The 21,166-nt window shown below is 39.0% G+C and overlaps 1 protein-coding gene across 1 annotated transcript in view; it reads left to right on the top strand.

Moving 5' to 3' along the window:
• HECW2 (HECT, C2 and WW domain containing E3 ubiquitin protein ligase 2) overlaps positions 1-21,166 on the top strand; it is a 133,127-nt gene that overhangs the window by 96,825 nt on the left and 15,136 nt on the right. The window contains exons 13-21 of the mRNA XM_026047485.1: positions 1,899-2,023; positions 3,424-3,609; positions 6,761-6,895; positions 9,627-9,729; positions 11,770-11,866; positions 13,147-13,230; positions 14,921-15,030; positions 19,033-19,153; positions 19,889-20,002. Coding sequence (XP_025903270.1) covers positions 1,899-2,023; positions 3,424-3,609; positions 6,761-6,895; positions 9,627-9,729; positions 11,770-11,866; positions 13,147-13,230; positions 14,921-15,030; positions 19,033-19,153; positions 19,889-20,002 — 1,075 coding nt within the window. The remainder of the gene's footprint in view (positions 1-1,898; positions 2,024-3,423; positions 3,610-6,760; positions 6,896-9,626; positions 9,730-11,769; positions 11,867-13,146; positions 13,231-14,920; positions 15,031-19,032; positions 19,154-19,888; positions 20,003-21,166) is intronic.

Below are 21,166 nucleotides of genomic sequence, written 5' to 3'. Positions count from 1 at the left end.
TGTTTTTTTTTTTTTTTTTTTTTTTTTTTTTTTTTATCTTTCTAAGTACATTAAATATCTTGATAATTCTCATGGTTTGTATGTCTGTTTGGAAACAGAAGATATGTTGATTTGTCTTTAGTTTCCTTTGTCTTTCTTTTTCCTGTTCTTAAAGATAGATGTAATACTTATTCCTTTCATATCACAGATTGGTGTGAGGTGGTTTTGTCTAGTTCCATTCACTCTAGTTTTCTAGAGTGTACTTTGTCAAGTCCAAAATGTTTGAAAATCTCTAATTTAAGGGATAAATATATATATATTCTTCTTTATTAAATGAGTTCAGGCTTATTACAACTTTTCTAAACAATTCTTTCCTTGCTCTTCATCTTGCTATTAACTTGCTAATATCTTTAGAAAGATAATTTGTCATCCATCTAGTCCTTTGCATAGTTGAGTCTTCTGTACTTTGATTTTTCCTTCAGATTCTCTTGATATTCTGTTATAACCCTCCTTCCTAAGGAGGTTCCCTCACACCCCTGCAATGCCACAGTGCCCTGAGTCACTGAAGGACTTGCGGTGTGTAGCTAAGTGGCCTCCTTATTCTTCCTTTCTGCCTAGCCTTCTCCTTTTGCAACGTCAGACTAAACCCCCATCGACAAGTTCAGCTTAATGAGGCTCTCATAAATCAGACTGAGAAGCCTCTCAGCTGCTGAGCGAACCTAACTGAAGACATTCCCTGCTTTCCAGGTTAGGCAGGCTGTGGTGGCGGGCCGCAGGAGGCAGGATGTGGGAAGCGCCTGCAGCCCACCCAGGCTTTTGATCCCTGCAGAGCTCAAGGTAGCAGCAGCACCCGCCTGCTCCCGGGGGAGCTGCAGGGCCCTCCCAGCCCCAGAATTTGGGCAGAGCTTCAGGGCTTTTTGGGCCATGCTGGGGGCTTATGGGCCCATGTCATGAGAGAAGTGTCTCTTTTACATTTACTTTTCCCCTACTTAATACTCTTCCATTTCTGGTTTCATTTAAAGCTTAGAATGCCATTCAAATAGCCTACTTATTTCCCCTATCCTACTTTTTACATGATTTTTACCAATTTGTATATAACATTTCACTCTAATTTCTGTTTTGTTTCACATTTGCTGTGTTCTACATAGTTAATACTCATTTAGCATTAATTAATAGTGAGAGTCAAGTTGATGGAGAAACATGCAATAATGTAATACAAAAAATGCAGAGCATGTGAAATGTAGAAAGTGGCATGTGTTCTGGAATAAAACCACTGCAGAGCTAGTCTGAATTTACAAATTTTCATTTACTTTAACAGATACATCCAAATATGCTGTGGATTTTCATAGTTTGGGGAGAGAGTTTAAACACTGTAATAAATATTGCATTTATAATATAGTTTCAGTTCCTGATAGTGTTGCAAAATCAGTGCCCCTCACAGTTGCTATGAGAGGACCCAAACATTTACTGAAAGCTGAAATGGAGAGGTGCTCCTTGGCAACCCTTTTTTTATTTGGGTAAGCTGGTTAAATACTGTATCATGATCAGGGCTGTGTTGCTAGCAGTGACTTGCCTTTCTTAAAACAAGGATAAAATACTTCTGCATGTGCAATTTCTATATGTTGGTCAGCAGTGGGAATTCTGTATCTCTGTGTACAGCGTTGCCACAGGTAGCTTCTCATGTGCTAGGCCTAGGTGTGTCTTGTGCCCCGAGGAATAAACTCATTTTTTAATCCTTGAAATCCAAAAGCAATGAATAAATTTTATCAAATACATTAATTCTGTTATTTTCAGGATTTTCAGTGCTGTATTAGAAGAATTTCTGATACACTTGTGGAGAACACTGAATAAGTCTGATATTGTGGTGTCTTTGGTTAATGTTTATAATTGGACATCTTTGTCATTAACTTTCTCATTAGATTTTCGACGAGAGAACATGCTGCCTCACTCTACCTCCAGGTCCAGACTTACGTTATTGCTCCAGTCTCCCCCTGTGAAATTCCTCATCAGCCCAGAGTTCTTTACAGTGCTGCATTCTAACCCCGTGAGTACAGTGGGCACACATGAAAGGCTTTCTTAACTTGTGTCTCTGTTTACAAATATGGATGTCTGATACAGATTCATAGAATGCTTAAGGTTGGAAGGGACCTCAGAGGTCATCTAGTCCAACCCTCGTACAAAGATATCTCTCTGTTTGATACTAAGATACTTGTTAGTACCTAGGGAGGCTGGATCAATTCAGTGCTTATCGCCATTTCTTGCAATTGATGGACTATCAGAGGTGCTGATACAGCTTCTTCAGCTTTTATTTTTAACTCAGCTTTTCATCTTTCTTATGTTGTCTGCAAGCACCCTTGTTAATAATTCCGTGTTTTTTTTTTTTTTTTTTTTTTTTTAAACTACTAGTCATTGATGGCCTAGTTTGGATATATCTATATGCTTGTGCATTTTTGAGTAATTCTGCTTGGCCTATACAGCTTTATATTTAATTTATGAAGTAATGTAGGAGTAGGTAAGACCTACTTTAAAGTTTTCCCTATTCCTCTATGTTCTCTCCTCTTTATTTTGTTAGATAAGTTACAAGTAGACATACAATTATAGACTTCTGGTGCATTTTTTTGGTTTGGAGTCTTTTTTTTTTTTTTTTTTAAGAAATCACTGGGTGGAAATGATAGCTACACAGGTTTTTTGATGAGCTTGAAAAGCATGTATATGTGCCAGCAAAAGCTGGGCAGCTTTTTTTGCTATGTTCCATGGCTGTGTTTGATTCCTTACTCCACAATTTAGGGAATAGCTGTGCAATTTTCTACTTTTTAAGCAAATTCAATGCTCTCAGATGCCTCACAGTTTCAATGATGAGTGTGGTGAATGGCATATGAAATGATGCTTCAAACTTTGAAGTGATTAGGTAATGACAGTTCCTATATGTTCATCTCAAATCCTCAGTGTGAGGACAAAGGTGAAAGGCCTTTTTCAGGTTTTATAGATAATTATGTCATTTTTTTACATTGGAAAAAATGCCTTTTGTAGTAATAAGAAATGATGGTTCTTTTTGGTGTAAATTAAATCTGAAAGTATAAAGTATAATGGGAAGAATTTACTCAGAAAGTGCTTATTTTCTCATTTTTCACAGGACCGTCTACTTATCAATGTCCCAGATCAGGATATCTGCAAAACATAATTAGCATTTTATATGTGTGGGCATCCCCATTGAACTACTTCTGGCCAAAATTCAACATCTTCCAAGTTCAGGGGATCTCTTTTCATTGCTGTGGTGGTATAGATCACTCCCAGTTCCCCGAAAGCAGTGTACCTGCTTTACTGCCCTCCTTGGAAGACGCTTAAATTGCTATCTGTTTAGCAGGCAGACACAGATGGAAGTGAACTTGTAGCTTTTTATGTAATTTTTGTCGTATAAAATTATTTTTGTTGTGGATTTTTCAGAGTGCCTACCGCATGTTTACAAATAACACGTGTTTGAAGCACATGATCACCAAAGTCCGGCGGGACACCCACCACTTTGAACGCTACCAGCACAACCGGGACCTGGTTAGCTTCCTCAACATGTTTGCCAACAAGCAGCTGGAGCTGCCACGAGGCTGGGAAATGAAACACGACCATCAGGGCAAGGTAACTGCAAGAGTTGCTTGGCATTTGTCCTTGACTATTGCCATGCCAGAACTGAGTTGGTTGGTCTTAACGAGAACGTGAGTGCACATCGTTCTTCAGATGCACAAGGTGCATGTCCTGTGCTCCTTCCTTTGCCCAGCAAAGGCTGGAAACTCTCATTTGCGCCAGTAGAGCTTTATTTGAAAAGGGAAAGAGAATGGTAGGTGAATATAAACATTGCAAAAAAAAACTCGATATAAAACCCTTAGCCTTTTTATTGTGAAATAAGTTGTTTTGATTCCCCTGGATACTTAAAGCTTTTTTTGAAGTTTTAAGAACTTCAATTCTTTATGGAAGAGAGAATTAGAATTCCATAGAATTCTCTCTTCCATAAATATAGGCACTACTGTGGAGTTCTTTGAAGTTTTACCTATGTATTTGGAAGAGAATTTAGATGTGAAGTTATTAAAGTATTTTCTATAGAATTTTGTCTGGATATTGCTGAGCTTCCTGTTTAGCTGTCAAGATTTTCCTTAGAGCTTTTTCCTTCTTCTTTTTTTTTTTTTTTTTCCCCTCCTCCTCTTCAGCCTTTTGAGTGGAATTTATTAGCATGCAGTGTTTGCTTTTTCTTTTCTTTAACAGCTACCAGTCTTCTCAGGTGAGTTCTCCGTCCAAATGCTGAGTAGATCCAATGTTCATCAGCTTCTGAGGTGAAATGGATGCACTGGGACTCTAGGGATGGCCACTTTGCTTATGGGTTGGCTAACAGGAAAGAAACTGTGTGTAGCAAGTTTTACTAAATCGTATGAATCTTGAATAGTTGCAAACCATGTTGACTGTTAAAGCAGATAATTACAGATCACAGTAGCAGTTGTAAGAAAGTATTTTAAAATACAAGGATAATAACTGACACTTATTTGTACAGTGGGAATAGAATTTTAGTGCAGCTTTAAACTGTGTAATTTTTGCTATCTAGAATATGATTTTCTTTGCAGAAAATAGGAAGGATAAAAATAGACCCTGATGAGCACTGAGGAAGAGATAAGGCTATCGGCTTGTGTGAGACATCCTAATTAAGACTTTAGGCACATTAAGCCCATCAGTTCTTATGTTTATCAGTCTTGGTACGCTTAGCTGCAAATGTTCATATAAATAATGATCTTGGTGACCAAGAAGATTACGACAGATTTCTAAACTGAAGGGCTAGAAAATGTGCTTGGGGGTTGTTCTCTTGAATTTATTGTCTTTGGAAAGCACTGCATTTTTTCATTGTAAACAAGATTAGAGGCATGCAATTATAGTAACCTTGTTATTTGCCTGTCCTGCTCTTTTCTGTTCTAAATCGACCTTTTCTCTTTGTTTCTTCAGGGCTCAGTTTCCTCCTGAGGAATACTGTAGTAGTTTCAATTGCCTTTAATAGGTGCCCCATAGAGAGAACGAAACCTCTGGATTTCTAGTGTGGTTTTTGATAATGATTATGCTACTATAGCTTTAATCACCCAAAGGAAGCACTGAATACATCCCCTTGGGATTTCCTCACTTTGAATTATGCTCAGTATTATTCATTCTCGTTATGTTGAATTGTCTTTTTCCCAAGCAGCACTTGTGGCCTCCAGAAAAGCTTACTCAGCACATGAGAGAGATGATGGCCAGTAAACGATGAAGGCAGCACTTGAGGAGAACAAACCAAAGTGAACCTGCCCTTAGCAAAGCGTAGACCAAAAAGAGATGAGCAGAAATTAGCCATGCCACAACAAGTAATTTTATCTCCTCTCCATAGCTACTGATGCTGCTGAGACAAGGATTTCTGTAACTTAGAACTAAGTTCATTGTAGCATGATGTCCTTGTTCCTGCTCATAAGGAACAGTAAGTGTCCTGACCCTTATGAAGCACTGGAAGTAGTCAAGCCTCTAAGTTCTTCATCTGCCTTTAAATAGAAGCTACTAAGAAGAACAATGCATCTCCATGCAGTTCTAGTAGCTTGTCCCCTTCGAAGACTGTCTTCCCCCTTCAGGCTGGGGCTGCCCACCTCTCACGGCCCCGCCAAGCTGCACAGAGCAAAACCCCTTTTGCTGCTGCTCTCTGAAAGGAGAGCTTAGGAAGCTGCCATGTTTCATGGGCTACCCGTAGCTTTGGCCCCATTCATGTTTTAACAGTCTCTTCAAACATCAGGATTTTATGAATTACATCTAGATAGGAATTCTGAACAGGTTTTTTTTTGTTTGAAAACAGACTGAGTCACAATGTATTCCCAGCTGTCAAATGTCCAGAGTAGCCCAAAGCAGGGAAGCTCCAATGATTGGCCTCAGTGAAGCTTCAAAATAGTAATGTATGCTTTATTTTCAAGTAGTCTACTGCTAGCTGGCCTTCAAATGTTCATGTTTAATAAGACATGATTGTCTTTAAATTAGTACTTAAGTTGTTTAACTGTAAGTGTAACTGTAAAGCCAAAGGGCTCTCCATGCAGTGTTAAATTGGTGAATGACTTAACTGCATGTTGCAGCTCTAAGTATTTCTTCTTCTCTATTGACTCATTATTTTTATTTCCTGATATTTTCTTTCCAGAATGTTTTCAGTATGTAATGTTAACTAAATTAAATCAACCTTTGTCTAGCCAGCATTTGGGAAGAGTGAGGAAATGTCATCAAAACAGAGGTTCTACCCACCAGATTGTATGTAGCCTGGCCTAGATAGAATAATAAATAGAGGAGCTTGCAATGCATATCGACCACCTGCTCACAAATTAATAAACCTATTAAATAACCTATTAAATAACCTATTATTCAGGATAATTAGTATTAATTAAATTATTAGATTAATTATTATTAGATTAAAATACCTACCAAACAAGAGCAAAAATTTCAACAAGCCTGGATCCATTCTGGCAGCTTCATCCAGCCTCTTGCCAAGCCCCAAATTGAAATTTCAAAGTGGCTTTCATTCTGCTTTCCTGTTTTCTCCCTCTAGAGAGGTGGAAAAAGTGTTATCCCTATTCTGCCAAAAGGAAATGGGAGCTGTGGTAATGGGAAAAGATTTCCCAAAGTCTCGTATCAGTGGTTGAAACATGGATTCTGGATGTATGTCAACCTTGGACACATGCTCTTGGGTGGTTCAGTAGTTTGAGTCATAAATTATTGACTATGAATTCCTTCTTCGTTTCTGTTCCTCCAGGCCTTCTTTGTTGACCACAATTCCCGAACCACCACATTCATCGACCCCCGGCTGCCCCTGCAGAGCAGCAGGCCCACGAGCGCGCTGGTCCATCGGCAGCACCTGACCAGACAGCGCAGCCACAGCGCGGGAGAGGTAACACGGATCTGTCCCTGTGCTGCCAAGAGCACCCCTTATTTTCAGATCATCCTGCTCCACATTATTCCGCTTCATTATTATAATTTTGTTAGGGTGTGTGGAGTGTGTGTTGTGAATTGTGCTCTGCAGGCATGTGGTACTCACCTGTAAACATTCATTCTTTGTTATTTGCTTTTTTTTTTTTTTTGAAAGATACGATTTGATATCTTTCAGATGATTTTGCAAACAAAATTGTGTACATATATATATAGATGAGTAACTCTCTGAATAAATACAAAAAAGAAATCTTGTTACCATATATAACAGCTAATCACACTGTTGTATGTATGTACATATATATGTATGCATTACCTCTGTACTTTCTAACTGGAGACACGAGGAAAACACTATTTTTTCTGAGATATGACAGTGGGCCACTAATGGCATAGCCTACAACTATGAACTGCTTTCACCAGCAGTTTTCTCACTTCTGTGACTTCTTTTGCCTCATGGGCAAGTGTATGTGCAGTGACTCAAATTTCTGTTGTTCTTCATTTAACCTCCATGCTGTTGGCTGTCAGCTGTCTTTCCAGTCTTCTAGAGGAGAAGACTCTTGATAGAAATTACCCTTAATATGGGTTAGGCTGGCCAGAAGGATGCTCTGATTTATGCTATCTCTAGCTCAGTGTCATGGCAGATGAATTGCTGCTGGAAATCTGTTTCAGAGCAAGCATGAGTCTTCCTTGCCACTCATCTTAACAGGACTTCCGCCGAGCGTCAGGAAGCGTCAAGCCACCCGCTGTGTATCTCACCATATCCTGTGTGACTGTAGCTTAGCTGCCCTGGTTACTTCCCTTCCCCCCAGGTGCTTTTCACAAAGGACTTTAAATAACATTTTCCAGCAGTCTGGTTTTGCAGTGAAGGCCAAAATATCTTCTCGATAAACGACACAGCTAAAAGCACCTTTGTGTGGCTATTTAGCTCTTGTGTGAGGTGAAACAAGTGTTTCTGGTGAAACGAGTGTTTCTGTTGTGGTTGATACATAACAGAGCAAGAATAAGTTGTTTTTCTTGACTTCATCAAATGCCCAGACTCTCTTTTTGTAAGCAGTGCATAAAAACTCACAACAGATATTCATGTGAACTATGCTGCTGGAGTTGTCAATACTGCAATGTAAGCACGGTTTATCCTATAGGAAGTTGTCACATATATTGCATCTACACAGTGCTGTCCATCTGTCTAAATTTCACACTCAATTTAGATATATGGAAATCTTTAAACCGTGTTTTTGCATGGCAATTTAGAAATACTTTGATATTGTTACGCTTGTAACATGATTCCGAAGTTTAATTCCAGATGGGAATCTTGAATCTAGTGATTCACTACAGTATTCTCATTCTGGGATTAATGATATAGATACTCATGTGTATGAGCCTAAATATATATGCATATATATGGATCTGATCATTGCTTTTTGTCTCCCCTTCTGATTTAAAAACTGCTTGATTTTTTTTCTATTTTTGAACTATTGCATCAGGGCTATTTATTGCATCAGGGCATGTTACTGTAGATAGATGAATGTGTAATGAACTCAGATTCTCAGAATACTTTATTTAGATTTGTACAGCCACAGACTTTGATGTTTTTAAGTCGCTGACCCAGTTTTTTACAGGGGGCTGCTCTAAAGCAAACATAACCCATTGTAAGGAATGCCTGTATAGCTAACACTGAGCTGCAGCACAAGGCTGGAGCTAATAACAATGGCATTCCTTTTCAGCACAGTGTCTACAGGAACTAGTTTTTCATTTTTCTAAGAGAGTATTATCAGAGAGCACACAGGTCTTCCAAGGTATCGAGGGACTTTTGCTTCTTTGTGGCTATATTTAACAAAACCTGCATGTTATTTGATCTTTTGGAGTTAGCTTTTGGAAGAGTTGTTCAAATGCTAACCATTGTATGTGGCTGCAGGAATTGAGAAATAAACCTACGGGTTCAAAAAGGTGAAAAAGCGGTTGAACACAATGCTCTGTATAATTAAAATACAAAATACCAACACTGTAGAAAGGACTGAAGCCACAACATGCGGAAAACTGTGGTAGTTGCCCCGACATCACAAGTACCACTGGGAATGATTTTACATTGTGTTTCTACTGGAAAAAAATGTTCATGAATAACATTCTTTTATTCCCAAAAGGTGAAAACACACACACACACGCACACACACACACACACACACACACAAGCTTTGGACCGAATCCGAACAGACTACGTTATCCCTCTTGCATCAGCCACAGAATTGTTTCCACTTTAAAACTGGTGAAATTCCCTTCATGCACAGAGGTAATAGAAGCTATGGTGCTAATAAAGAAATCAGAATTTGTTCTTCAGGACCTTTGATATGTCCTGAAGGACATATACACAAAAAGGTGTATAAAAATGCCCTCTGAATCCCAATTTGAACTTTTACAGAATGAATTACTTTTCCAAATAGGACTGTTTTTCAAAAATAACCACAAATCCGGAATGCGTCTCTCTCAATTTTTTATACTAATAAGCACAATATACCAGATAATCTTTCATTGATAATTTGGACAGTACAGATTATCCCTTCAAGTGGTTACTTGGAATAGTTCTTCGTCAGAGCATCCATGTACGTGCTTAATTTTAAGCGATACAAGTTCTCACCGATATGTACTTAAGTGATTTGCTGGCATGGAGACATTCATTGTGCTTACGTGCACCCTTCCAGGTTGGAGAGGACTCCCGTCACGCAGGACCACCGGTTTTACCAAGGCCATCCAGTACCTTTAATACAGTCAGCAGAGCTCAGTATCAAGACATGGTTCCAGTGGGTACGTCAGCATTTGCGATATTTCCAGAGAAGTACTTGGTGAATTAATTTGTCATGTCAGTGTGCGTTTTTGGGGTGTTCAGCTGCATGAGGTGGGTGGAATTTACCATTTTTTAAACTCATTCTGTCTGTCGGCATTTCCTTATTGTACAATTGCAACCTGCAGGAAAGATTTTGAAAAGATTCTCTGCAAAATAGAATAACCAAGGTAAAAATTCTCCCTGTATGGAGTTCCCTAATTTACCTGATGAAAGCGTTGGCAAAAAGTTGAAGGCGTTGACTCAAGTTCTGTCCTAAATGAACTCCATATATTCACAGTGATTCTGTACAGCTTCTGGATGTCTGTTTTGGCAGGGTCACAGAAAGTGTTAATCAGCTTGGAATTAGTCTTTAGTTTAAATTCTGCTCTCAGTTACATGCACAAAACTTTCTGCCTTCTGTGCCACTGAGAACAGAATTCAGCTTCCCGAATCCAACAGCTGTCACATTGTGCAAAATCCAGATAACGAATTTGACTGACTATAACTGCTGCTTTGTTCTCTGCTGTGTTTGCTTGAAAAATGCTGCTAATTGAAATCTTTACCCTTTCCATGGATGTGGTGAGCACTGACTGCAGGCTCAGTAGTTGTTGAGTAAATACAGGTGTTTTCAGCAATTGCTTAAGGTTGACAGTGGACTGGACACCAATGCTGACCGAGTCCCAGAATCACTTTAGAAAAAGGAATACACAGATAAGAAAACGTATTTGAATAAGTGACAATATGTAAAAATTAGGACACTTCTATTAGGACGTATTAATATTCTAAAAAGCTGAGTATGGATGTAATTAAACAGGAAAACTATATTGCACTGTAGTACCAGGAATGTGGGTTTTTTCCCCCATATAATATAATTTGCCGATGAATTTTGACAGCAAACAGTGAAATCTTTAATCATTTCATTCCTATCTTTTTGCAAAGTTGCAGAGAAGAGAAGGAGTAGCATTAATTAAATTTTGAATATTTCTTAAACACATCAATAAAGTGAACTGTACCGCAAAGCTGACGTAACTGGCCTCAATAGACATCCTGTCAAAGTGTCAGAAAGCCACATCCCCCCTAGCAGCTGAATTTACGGTAAGCAGGAAAACCTATATGGTTTAAAGGTGGAGCCTGCATGTACAGCCATGCATTTGAATGCACTGCCTTTGTGAAGTTCAAGGAGAATAAACCCAAAAAGTCATCACTTCTCAGAGGAGGAGATTAAAAATATTCACATATTTACCCTATGTATAGTGGGTAGGAACTTCATAATGTCTAAGTATCTGGGCATCTTGTAGCCTTGGCTAACTCTATGAGTCTAAAATATCACACAAATGATGACGTGAATGATGCTTAACTCGTCAGTCTACAAGTTAGGTGGTTAATGTGGTCTCCCACTAGTGCAGACAGACAGACACCTCCAGACTGCAGTTCATCAATTTAAAACCAGTCCCCCGTGTGGGATGATTCTTCCCTCTAGTAGGATTTATGGAGATAACAGTGAGACAAATGGCCTGGAAGGGGATGCTAAAGGTGTGAAGGAACCTTGTGGAACACATCACTGTGAAGCAAGGTATAGGACTCCCCATTGGTGTTGTGAAGGAGGATTTTACAGAGGAAGCAGTGCTTCTCCCAAGCCTTGTATGGCTTTGCATGGGTGTTATATGACTGATCATGGGGAAGTGCTCTGGAGGAGAAAAAAAAAGGTTCTCAGAATTAATAGTCTAGTTTGACTTCTAGTGAGAGAACATGAGTGGTGAGGTACTATCTAAATTCCTACCAAAAGTCTCACAGTGGGAAAGCAGGGTCGTAATCAGATTTGATTCCTAATCACAAAGCAGGACCCTCAAATGATAGTATGATCAGTATCCTTAGATGAAAAGATCTATAAACCTAGTACTGCTAAACAAAAGAAGTTTGTGGAGATGAAGTGGGCTGTCATTATTGTTCAGAATTCAGAAGCAGTGCAGTCTTGTTCTGTACATCCTTGTTTCAGAAGGTATTTTTATTGCTATTTTCAGCTTACAATGACAAGATCGTTGCATTTTTGCGACAGCCCAATATCTTTGAAATTCTACAAGAGCGTCAACCAGATCTTACCAGGAATCATTCACTCAGGTAATTAAACTGTATTTGGAGTCTAACTAAAAGTAGTTTCTCCTGTTAAAGTTAGGAGTAGAACATAGAAGAGCTAGAATTTGGGCCAGTGAGAAACAAACTTATGCATAAAGTTGTGGGAATTAGTTCTTTACTGTAATTCTGTACAATTTCCTGAAATAAGATTTAAATGAAGCAACGTGCAAAAAAAGTTTGCAACAACTGGTTGCAAACCAGAGATTTGCTGGTGTCATCAAAACGTGCCAAGACAGCTGGATGAGAAAGCAAATGTGCCCAAATGTGAGACTGTATTCAGCTAGGAGTGTGAGACAGAGGCAGAATGATGTTTGGATTAGTAAATCTAGTTTTCCTCTAAATGTGTATTTACAGAAGGCCTATCCTGACCTAACAACCTCAGAGGTCAGCTTAATTAGCCTTGTCTGTCAGCATTTTTAACGTTCCCACCTATTTTAAGTAATTATGTATAGCTTTTTCATGGTTCAATGACATATGATGGTGAGACCTGATACAGTGGTTATAATTCACTAGCATGGGTAGAATTCCCAAATCTGAACAGGCGTTTTTTCAGAGCATCATTTTCTAACAAGTTATGTTTGAGATTTGATTTATTCTCTAAATAAATTCTGACTAACAGCCCAGAAATTTAAGTACTTGCAGGACTCAAGCTGTCTAGAACATACAGAGGAGGAGAAAAACTGAAATCTTGTGGTTCTCAGCCTGTCTCAGCCATACATACACTGTACGTATGGATTCGTAGCCTGGATCCATAGCAATACATAACAATTCCTCCTCTGGAAGTGCCCGGAGCCCCTGACCTTGGCTAAAATTATTTTATCCTCCTAGCCATGGTTGCTTATAGGACAGTGGGAGAGATGGACCTCCGAGCTGAGCCAGTGCTACTTGCTCTTGCTCTACTCTCCTCTTTGTTTAGGAGAAGCTTCCTCTAGAATTGTGGCACTTTTTACTACACTTTTTATTTATATATCTGTTTTTCTCCCTCCTTAAAATTAAGGTCAGATTAGAGTTCAGTTTTCTTTAGCATATCACTATAGCACTTGTCCTGAGAAAAGAAGAGGGGAACGCTTTCATTTCAGAAAAGCAGGCACGATCTCTACAGAGCAAAAGGGCAAAGGGGATCTCTGATATCCAAAAGAGATACCTTCAGCACGGACCCTAAAATTCCACAGCAGTGTACAAGCTTTCTCCTGTTGCACTGGTGTAACATTGGTGCATTACGTGCAAAAGATGTGTTTTTTGTTTGCCTGTTTTGGCTCATGCAGGGAGAAGATCCAGTTCATCCGGACGGAGGGAACCCCTGGGCTGGTGCGTTTATCCAGCGACGCAGACCTTGTCATGCTGCTCAGGTAGGCACTGCTGCTTCCGGGCTCCACAAGATATTTTTAATTTTTTAATTTAATTACTTTTAATAGTTAATTTAGTATTTTGAATGTTGAGTTTCTAGGTGGTAGTTACTAGCATGGAGGTCACATTGTTTTCTCATAGCACAGATGAAAGATTTCCACTCGGTGGAGGGGAGCAGGTAAGGATGCTCTGCCTCTTTAACAGATCTCATTCAGGCATCTAACTCAAATAATCAGGGATTTTTTTTTGTCAGATTTAAACCTTCATATCTTCATATTGTGTTCTCATTAGTTGTAAAAGTACTCCTGGAAATTCATAACTATATTTAATACTAAATCTAGTGTAATAGGATTGGCATGAGCAGTATTTAGATGTCAAGTTGCATAATCACAATCCTTTCAAGCCCTTAAATCTCCGAGTTAGTTAAAGATGTAGCATCTCATTTTGAAGCTGCACTGAAACTATTTTTAAGTGAGAATATAGATTTAAAAAAAATCCTTAGATTGTGGTTTTCTTAAAATGAGGGTTGCAGGAATGATTTTGTCATTGTTAATTAGCAGAGTTCTGGGGTGTTTGCTGTTCTAACAGTAAAGGCTGCAACAAAATCTTATAGTGAAAATACATCAAATTCTACATTTTAATTACAATCTTTCTTTTGTAGAAAAGCCATAATCAGTATGAGAAAATAAAGAGGATCCTGTGCTACAACTTCATTGCTTTTTTCACGTTTTATTTCTCTTAATCTACTGATTATTTTATCCAAAAATTGAAAAGCCCCCCTCCCCAGGATTTATTGCTCTCTTTTGGTAATTACTGAAGTTGACACTAAAACCTAAGAAAAAACAAAGTATCATTTTTCCCCAAGATATATTACTTGCTATGTGCATCCATTGGTTTCTTAAACCATTAGATTTTGTGCTTTAGAACTGGAACAAGTTATTCCAACTTTACTGTAGTTACGTGTTTATTTTGAGGGTAGATGTTTGTGTAAAAGGAAAGTTGAGCTGTGTTAACATAGCAGGGCAGTGAGATATGCTGGAATTTCTCTTTATACTGAATTCTTATTATATACAGGTCCTCTGTATATGGCTGCAATAAACAGGCTGTAATAAAAAGTTTCATTTTTCCTTTAAAAGTTGTGTCACCCAGAGGGCAATAATATATGAGGCATAAAATAGCCTGAGCAGACTATATGCAATACCAGTTTCAGCAACCGTGTTAGCTGTAAAATGAAACAAGGAAATCACTTGCTGTGCTAACAGGCCTTGCTTTTAAATATGTTCAACAAGTTCAAATGTGATTCTTTCTCCTAGAGCCTTAGAATATTTGTTAGAGTTCCTGATCTTTGTGCAGTGTTACAGATATTTTTACAGGAAAGTGTGACTGAGGTTATTGACCCCTTTGTAACGAGAATGCAAATTGAAAAAAGTTTTAAAAAGCCAATTAACTGTTTTTTAATCTTGAAAATATATACTGAACTATTAAAGTGGTGCCACACGGAAGCAGTAGTAATTGCTTTCTAGTAATTTCCAAGATTGAGGGAAAGGTGATAAAATATTTTCTAGCACCCTAGGTGTATACAAGGAAATATATGTGTGCCTGCCAAATAAATCAGGTTAGTTTTGAGGCTGTAACCAGAGAGTGATCCCATTCATTCACATGAGTATGTTATTTTGTCTCTGACTTCACCAGCTTGTTTGAAGAGGAGATAATGTCATATGTGCCGCCACATGCCTTACTTCATCCCAGTTATTGCCAGTCCCCGAGGGGCTCGCCGGTGTCCTCGCCTCAGAACTCTCCAGGTAGGTTGCTTGAGCACCACTTCAGCAGAGGCTGCAAGAAACCGCTCCTCATACTCTGTAAGGGCCAGTTCCTGAGTCAGGGAATCTGCTTACACGTTGCTATCACCATCCCAGAAGCCAGAGAATAAAAACAGGAGAGGAAGAATTTGACTATAACTTCTCGTTTGCTTTCTCAATTCAATTTTATGGTAGCCTGAAGCTGAGATCCTACCATGCTGGCAGCAGTAACCTGTTTTCCTTTGCAGCTCCCACCTTCTGGGTGGCTGGAGATGACCTGGACCTCCTCCTCAGTGATCAGTACGCTAGTAATTGCTGTCATTCTCTACTGCACTCCTTTCATTATGAGATTATCTCTAAAATTTTGCAGTAGTGCAAGTCTCATAATTTAGTTTACATTATGCTGTATGAAATTACTTCCCCCCTTTCTGAAGATCCAAGTTCTGTTACTGCAGCAACAGCCAAGATCTGTTTCTATTTGAGCCAAGCCAACCAGTGTGTTTGAATTTGACTGTCAAACTTCAACCTTTGCCTTGGGCTGATAAGGTGTTTTGGCAGTGGAAAGATAAGTGTATTTTCCAACATCAGAGTTTGGGATTTTGTTCTGACTTGCAAAATGTGCAAACTGGTTTTTCACAGATGTGGAACAATCAAGTACTCTTGCCCATATCCTGATGCCTTGAGAATTAAATTAGGAGAGCTAATAACTGTACATTAAAATGCCACACAGTGGTACAATGAGTCATAACAATTTTATGTAGAGTCGGGTTGTTGCCCCTTAACCGGAGTTCGAAAAATACTGTATTGCAGCTATCTGGCTGCACAAAACAGAATGGAATTAAGTTGTGCAAAACATTGCACAGAACATTGTACAGCACATCCAAATGTTAACTAGCTACATTGCTGAGAAAAACTAAAGTATTTCAGATTTGACAAGTTCCATTTGATCGCTGAAGGTGAACTACAGCGATTTGCACTTTATAGATGTCACTGTTCTTAGTTTGTTCCAGAAGATAATGATAGGTATGTAAAATCCCTACAGTAAATCAGAAATGGCTTAAGGGGGTTTCCACCAATTAGAGAGCAAAAATGTAGTTAAGTAAACAATCTTTGGGATATAACCAACTCCAGAAGTTTCCAGAAAATAAGGAGATTTTTATTAGAGATATTGTGATTTTTATGGGCCGCTTTTCCATCCAAAGATATCAAGACAAGAAAAGCCGGATTAAAAACATACATTAAGCATGTCCTAAGCAGTATCTTGTCCTCCTAGTGGACTTAGAACTTCTACAGAACCTGTTCAGAGAATCCACCCTAAGATCCTGATGATCTTATGGCATCCTGAAAAGTGGCAAAATATATTCATGTGTTACATTGCTATTTTGGGGACATTAATGATACATATATAATTATTGTCCTTCATTAAAAAGAAAGAAAGGATGAACATCTGTGTGTGTACCTTATTTTCAACTGCAAATCTGGCAATCTTTTTGAGTAAGAAGAGTTTTATCTTTCAGAGTGGGCATTTTGTTATTAGCTCATTCACCCTGGCTGGCAGGGCTTCAGTCCAAGAAAGTAATTTAAAAATGTTTTTAATCTTTAGCATGTGATCTCTTCATCTAGTCCTCCAAGTAGCAAAGGATGAGCTGTGATGGCCTCTTTTCCTTAAAATTGTACCTTTATTCTACCACATAGAAAAAGGTAGAGAGCAATCAGTTGGCTTGTTTGTGAGTCTGTGTGTTTGTACTGATACACAAATAAAGTCCTAACGCTTTTTGATCAGAAATTATAAACTGAGCAGCACTTCTGTAGTGGCTCTGTGTTTTCATCTGCGAAACTGGCAGTGCTGCACTGCAAGAGGCTGCGTGTTGAGGATCCAGAGTTTAGATGAGTCGCCACCGGTTGTATTTTCTCTGTTGGAAAAGGCAAATTGTCATGGAGCTGTTCTTTATTTTGTAAAATAATCTGTTTGAGAATCTAATCCGGTTATCCCTTCACTTTGTAGCCCTTCCACTAACATCTTTTGTTCCCAAAGCAGAAATAATCACTATAATTGCTCGGGAATTTCTTGGCAGATGTGTCTGATTTGCAATGAGAACTTGTCATGTGCTGACAGAGTATTATATTGCAGCGTATTATCCTGGTGATTTCTGAATCATGAAGTAATGTGTTGCCAGAGGGATCTTCTATGGTAGCTCTTAGCAAGAACTTCCTCCAGGGCTTGAGATGGAAATATGCTTTTGCTGCATTCTTTGGTGACTACATTTTTGCACCTCCTTTGACCCAAAGCAGGATAAACAAAGTAGAGAGAAAAGACCAATAATTAAAAGGCTGTTTACAGTTTCAGCCTGCTGGGCTTTCTAGAGCATTCAGCACAGGGGGTGTAAGAAGCTCTTGGAGCTGCCAGTGAAATATGGGAACCGCGGCGGGTTAATCAATGGCTGCGGCTTGTCCTCCCAGGAGGATTCTGCACATTCCTCTTGGAGCCAGGAGGATTTCCTGACCCTTTGTATTCCTCCCACACACCAGTACCCTAGACCTAAACGAAGTGGCACTTCTTTTCTTGTCAGACAGGTCTTTAGAGACCTCCAGATGATACGCGGTGTTAATTCTGGTCTTGTTCTTCCTTCTCTCTCCACTCTCCGCAGTTTCTTCCGGCAGCCACTTGCTGCCTACTCCTACGGCCAGACCCACATACTTTGTGGTTAAGCTGCTTTCTCTTCCCCTGCTCTTTTTCTGCAGGCTCTGTGTACTCTCTTCCTCTTGTTTATAACCTGAAATACTACATTCTCTTGTCTTCACTCCTGCTAGTAAAATCACTTTCTGTATGTGCATTGGTTTATAGAGGGAGGCAAAAGAAAAGCAGTGCAAGGAGCTGGCTGTCATTTAAAAGACACAAGCCTCCATACATATTCTTATAAACTGTTGAGTTGTGTTTCCTGGGCATTATTGGTGCATGGGGTGCATTTTGGGCCCCCCTCTTTGCAGATAAGGAGTTAGCAACCTATGTACAGCGCATGGCGTGAGACACGTTCACGTCCTTTGCGTTTGTATGAGAAGTCTGCACACTGCAGGGAAGTCTGCAAGGGAAGAATTATCTCATGTAGTAAAAAGTAGAGGGGAGAAGATGGAAATAGAACTCTAGGGTAAACTGCCTCTGTGGCCCAATTTCTTGCAATTACAGTCAATTGAAGTGATTTCCCTATGGAGGCAATGGAAATTCTAGTGTTCGTGATACTCAAAATAGATCAGACTGAAACACTTGATTTGCATCTATTAGACTTAGGCAGAAGAAACAGCAGAAGGGCTATGTGTGTTTTTTGGCATACTAATCTGTTCCTGCTTTTAGGAAACTGGTCCTCAAAATCAATTTCCGTTCTTACAATATTATAATATTATTCTTCCTTGTACTTCCCCAAGAAAAAAAAAATCCCTAATGGGAACTTTCCATTTAGGTACAAACATTTTCATTCTTCTGGTGTTTTTTTTTTTTCTTTCTTTCTTTACAGCTTTGCAGAGTTGCATTCTTCAAGCTGACAGACTCAACAGGAGCACATTACAGAGAAGAGGGCTGTCTCTTTATGTTTTATATTACTTTTTATTGCTTTTTCTCTTAATAATTTTAATCTAATAACAGAACAGAGGGGAGTATTTATTTAATGAGCATGAGCTATCTTAAAGTTTAGACATACAGTACATTTAACAAACATGAAGTTTTTCCAATTGATCCTCCTGTTACTTTTTAATCAAATTTTTGCATCCCTCTGGAATCTGGATTTTTTTTTTTAACTATATAAACATAATACCATTTAAAATCAGCAGCCAAAGAGCCTTGAATGTGGAACAGGCTTGAAGGCATGCAGCTTTAACTAGTCTGTAAAGGTGGTTTCCAGTGCAATCAAACATATCCTGTGCTGTTTGCTCTAAAAGAGTCTTTTCTTTAGAAAAAGGGATGTTATCAGTTCATGTTTTTATAGCTCACTCTGTGCCTCTTGCTTCCTGCAGGTACTCAGCGTGCCAATGCCCGGGCCCCGGCTCCTTACAAAAGAGATTTTGAAGCCAAGCTGAGGAACTTTTATAGGAAGTTGGAGACTAAAGGATATGGACAAGGCCCAGGGAAATTAAAGTACGTTGACAAAGGTCCTGAAACTGGACTTGTTTCACCAGCAGCCGGTCTTGCCTTGCACACCTACTAGCCTGCTCCTGCTAGAAGGAACACAGATGTGTCACCGTTACCCTCACACTTTTGAAATGAAGCATTAACCTTGCCGTAAAAGATATAGCACCGGCACACAATGCATAGCAGAGGATACCAATTCAGTGCACTGCTTCTCCATAGTATTTCCAAATGTTTTTGTCCAAACAATATTGCTAATGCAGTGACAGAAAGAGCGTTGGGAAAGGGCATGCTTGCAGAGCCTCATGTTTACAGAGCAGGACACATTTCAACTCTTCCCATACAGGAATCACTGTGAAATAAATAGTTACATTTTCTTTTGTCTTTTCAGAAGATTAGATGGGCTTATTTTTTGGCATCTTTGCTTGTATTAAGACTGTAGTTCTACACAGTAAAGAGGACTTGTAGAATTAGTTTTCAAGGAATGCCTTAAAAACTGCTAATATTTTTAAGTTCAGCTGTCCAAATGCTTCTTGGTATGAGTCATTTTACTGAGGTTTAGTATGGACCTGGGAAGGACAGAAGCAAAACCAAACAGAAGCTACTTGATCTGGATTAAATCAGCAAAAATATGTATCAGTGCTCTAGTAAGAGTTACCCTGTTACCTTTTGCAGCGTAAACAGATGTTTCCAACTCTAGTTCACGTTCATGAATTGCTCTTTCAAACTTATTTTGATCTTTAGATTAATCATCAGAAGAGACCACTTGCTGGAAGATGCCTTTAACCAGATTATGGGTTACTCAAGAAAAGACCTGCAGAGAAATAAGCTCTATGTAACATTTGTTGGGGAAGAAGGGTGAGTAGAAGAGGGAAGTAGATGTCAACTCCGAACTCGGTATGTCTTGCAGCTGTGCTGTTTCACCAAATTTTTTGTGGTCTGGGGTGAAAAGAGGAAGGATTGTGGTCAGGAAATGCCACATACATAAGCCTAGAACATACAGCTGTTCGAGTCAGGCCTTGTGAAACATGATGCATCCTGCTTTGCAGAAGCTGTACGTCTGTTTATGTGAATTTTCGGAACAGTCACCCTGTGTTTCAGAATGTTGCTGGGAACGCCGAAGCAAAAGCAAACAGCACTTTGTCATGTTGCTTGTGTTGCTTTTCTGTTAGCCCTGACAATATCCCTCCGGTGCTTTGTACAAGACAGCTGGTGCCTCAAGAACGAGCTGAAGGCTCAGTCCTTCGTTCAGCTCCTACCTAAGGCAATAGGAGCTGAAAGCTCCTGCTACAAGAGATGCTCATTGTGTGTCCAAGCCAGGGCAAGGAACTAAGCTGTGGCTATATGTCAAATAAGTACAGGTATTCCTTTGAAATTTTGTTCTTTGGTATTTGAGGAAACTGCAGCGCACAGCTCTTGCAGTGCTGTGTGTTAGTACTGTGTGATGTGTGAGTCTTTAAAATTGCTAAATTGTGATAAAAGCACAAGATTAGGTAAGTATAAACTGAACCTGTCTCTGAAAAAAAACCCTAAATACTCCTTGTTTGTTTAAAGTTCCCCCTGAAATCCTTAGTATTAACAAGAAGTCACTGAAGGTTTAAAATAAAGAAGTTGACAGCTGAGAGCCAAGTGTAGGCTTGTTCATGTAAGTAATATCCCCACACAGAGAAGGCAGAACTGGAATGACGGGGCCGGTGCCGTGCGAGACTGCGCTCTATTGACAGAGCAGGGTGGGGATGTGTATATAAGTAACTTTAGATTTATAGGGGTAAGTTAGACATAGTTATTGCCCTTCATATTATTTGGATCATAACTCCCTGAATGTTCACTCTCATTTTTTAAGCTTCAGTTTCAACAACCTGTGATACTATTGGGTTTTTTTTTTTTTATCATTCATAATGCAGATGGAAAAAAAGAAAAATGATACAAAGAATATGATTTCTTAAGTTATACTCTCTAAGTTGTATTATTTTTAAGCACAAGTTTAAAAAAAAAAATCTGAACTAGTGGAGATGATAAAAA

This window comes from Nothoprocta perdicaria, unplaced genomic scaffold (assembly GCF_003342845.1).
Source record: "Nothoprocta perdicaria isolate Ctin4 unplaced genomic scaffold, notPer1 scaffold_11, whole genome shotgun sequence".
Taxonomy (NCBI): domain Eukaryota; kingdom Metazoa; phylum Chordata; class Aves; order Tinamiformes; family Tinamidae; genus Nothoprocta; species Nothoprocta perdicaria.
The sequence above is the reverse complement of the archived record's forward strand: the minus strand, read 5'-3'. Positions and strand labels throughout refer to the sequence as shown.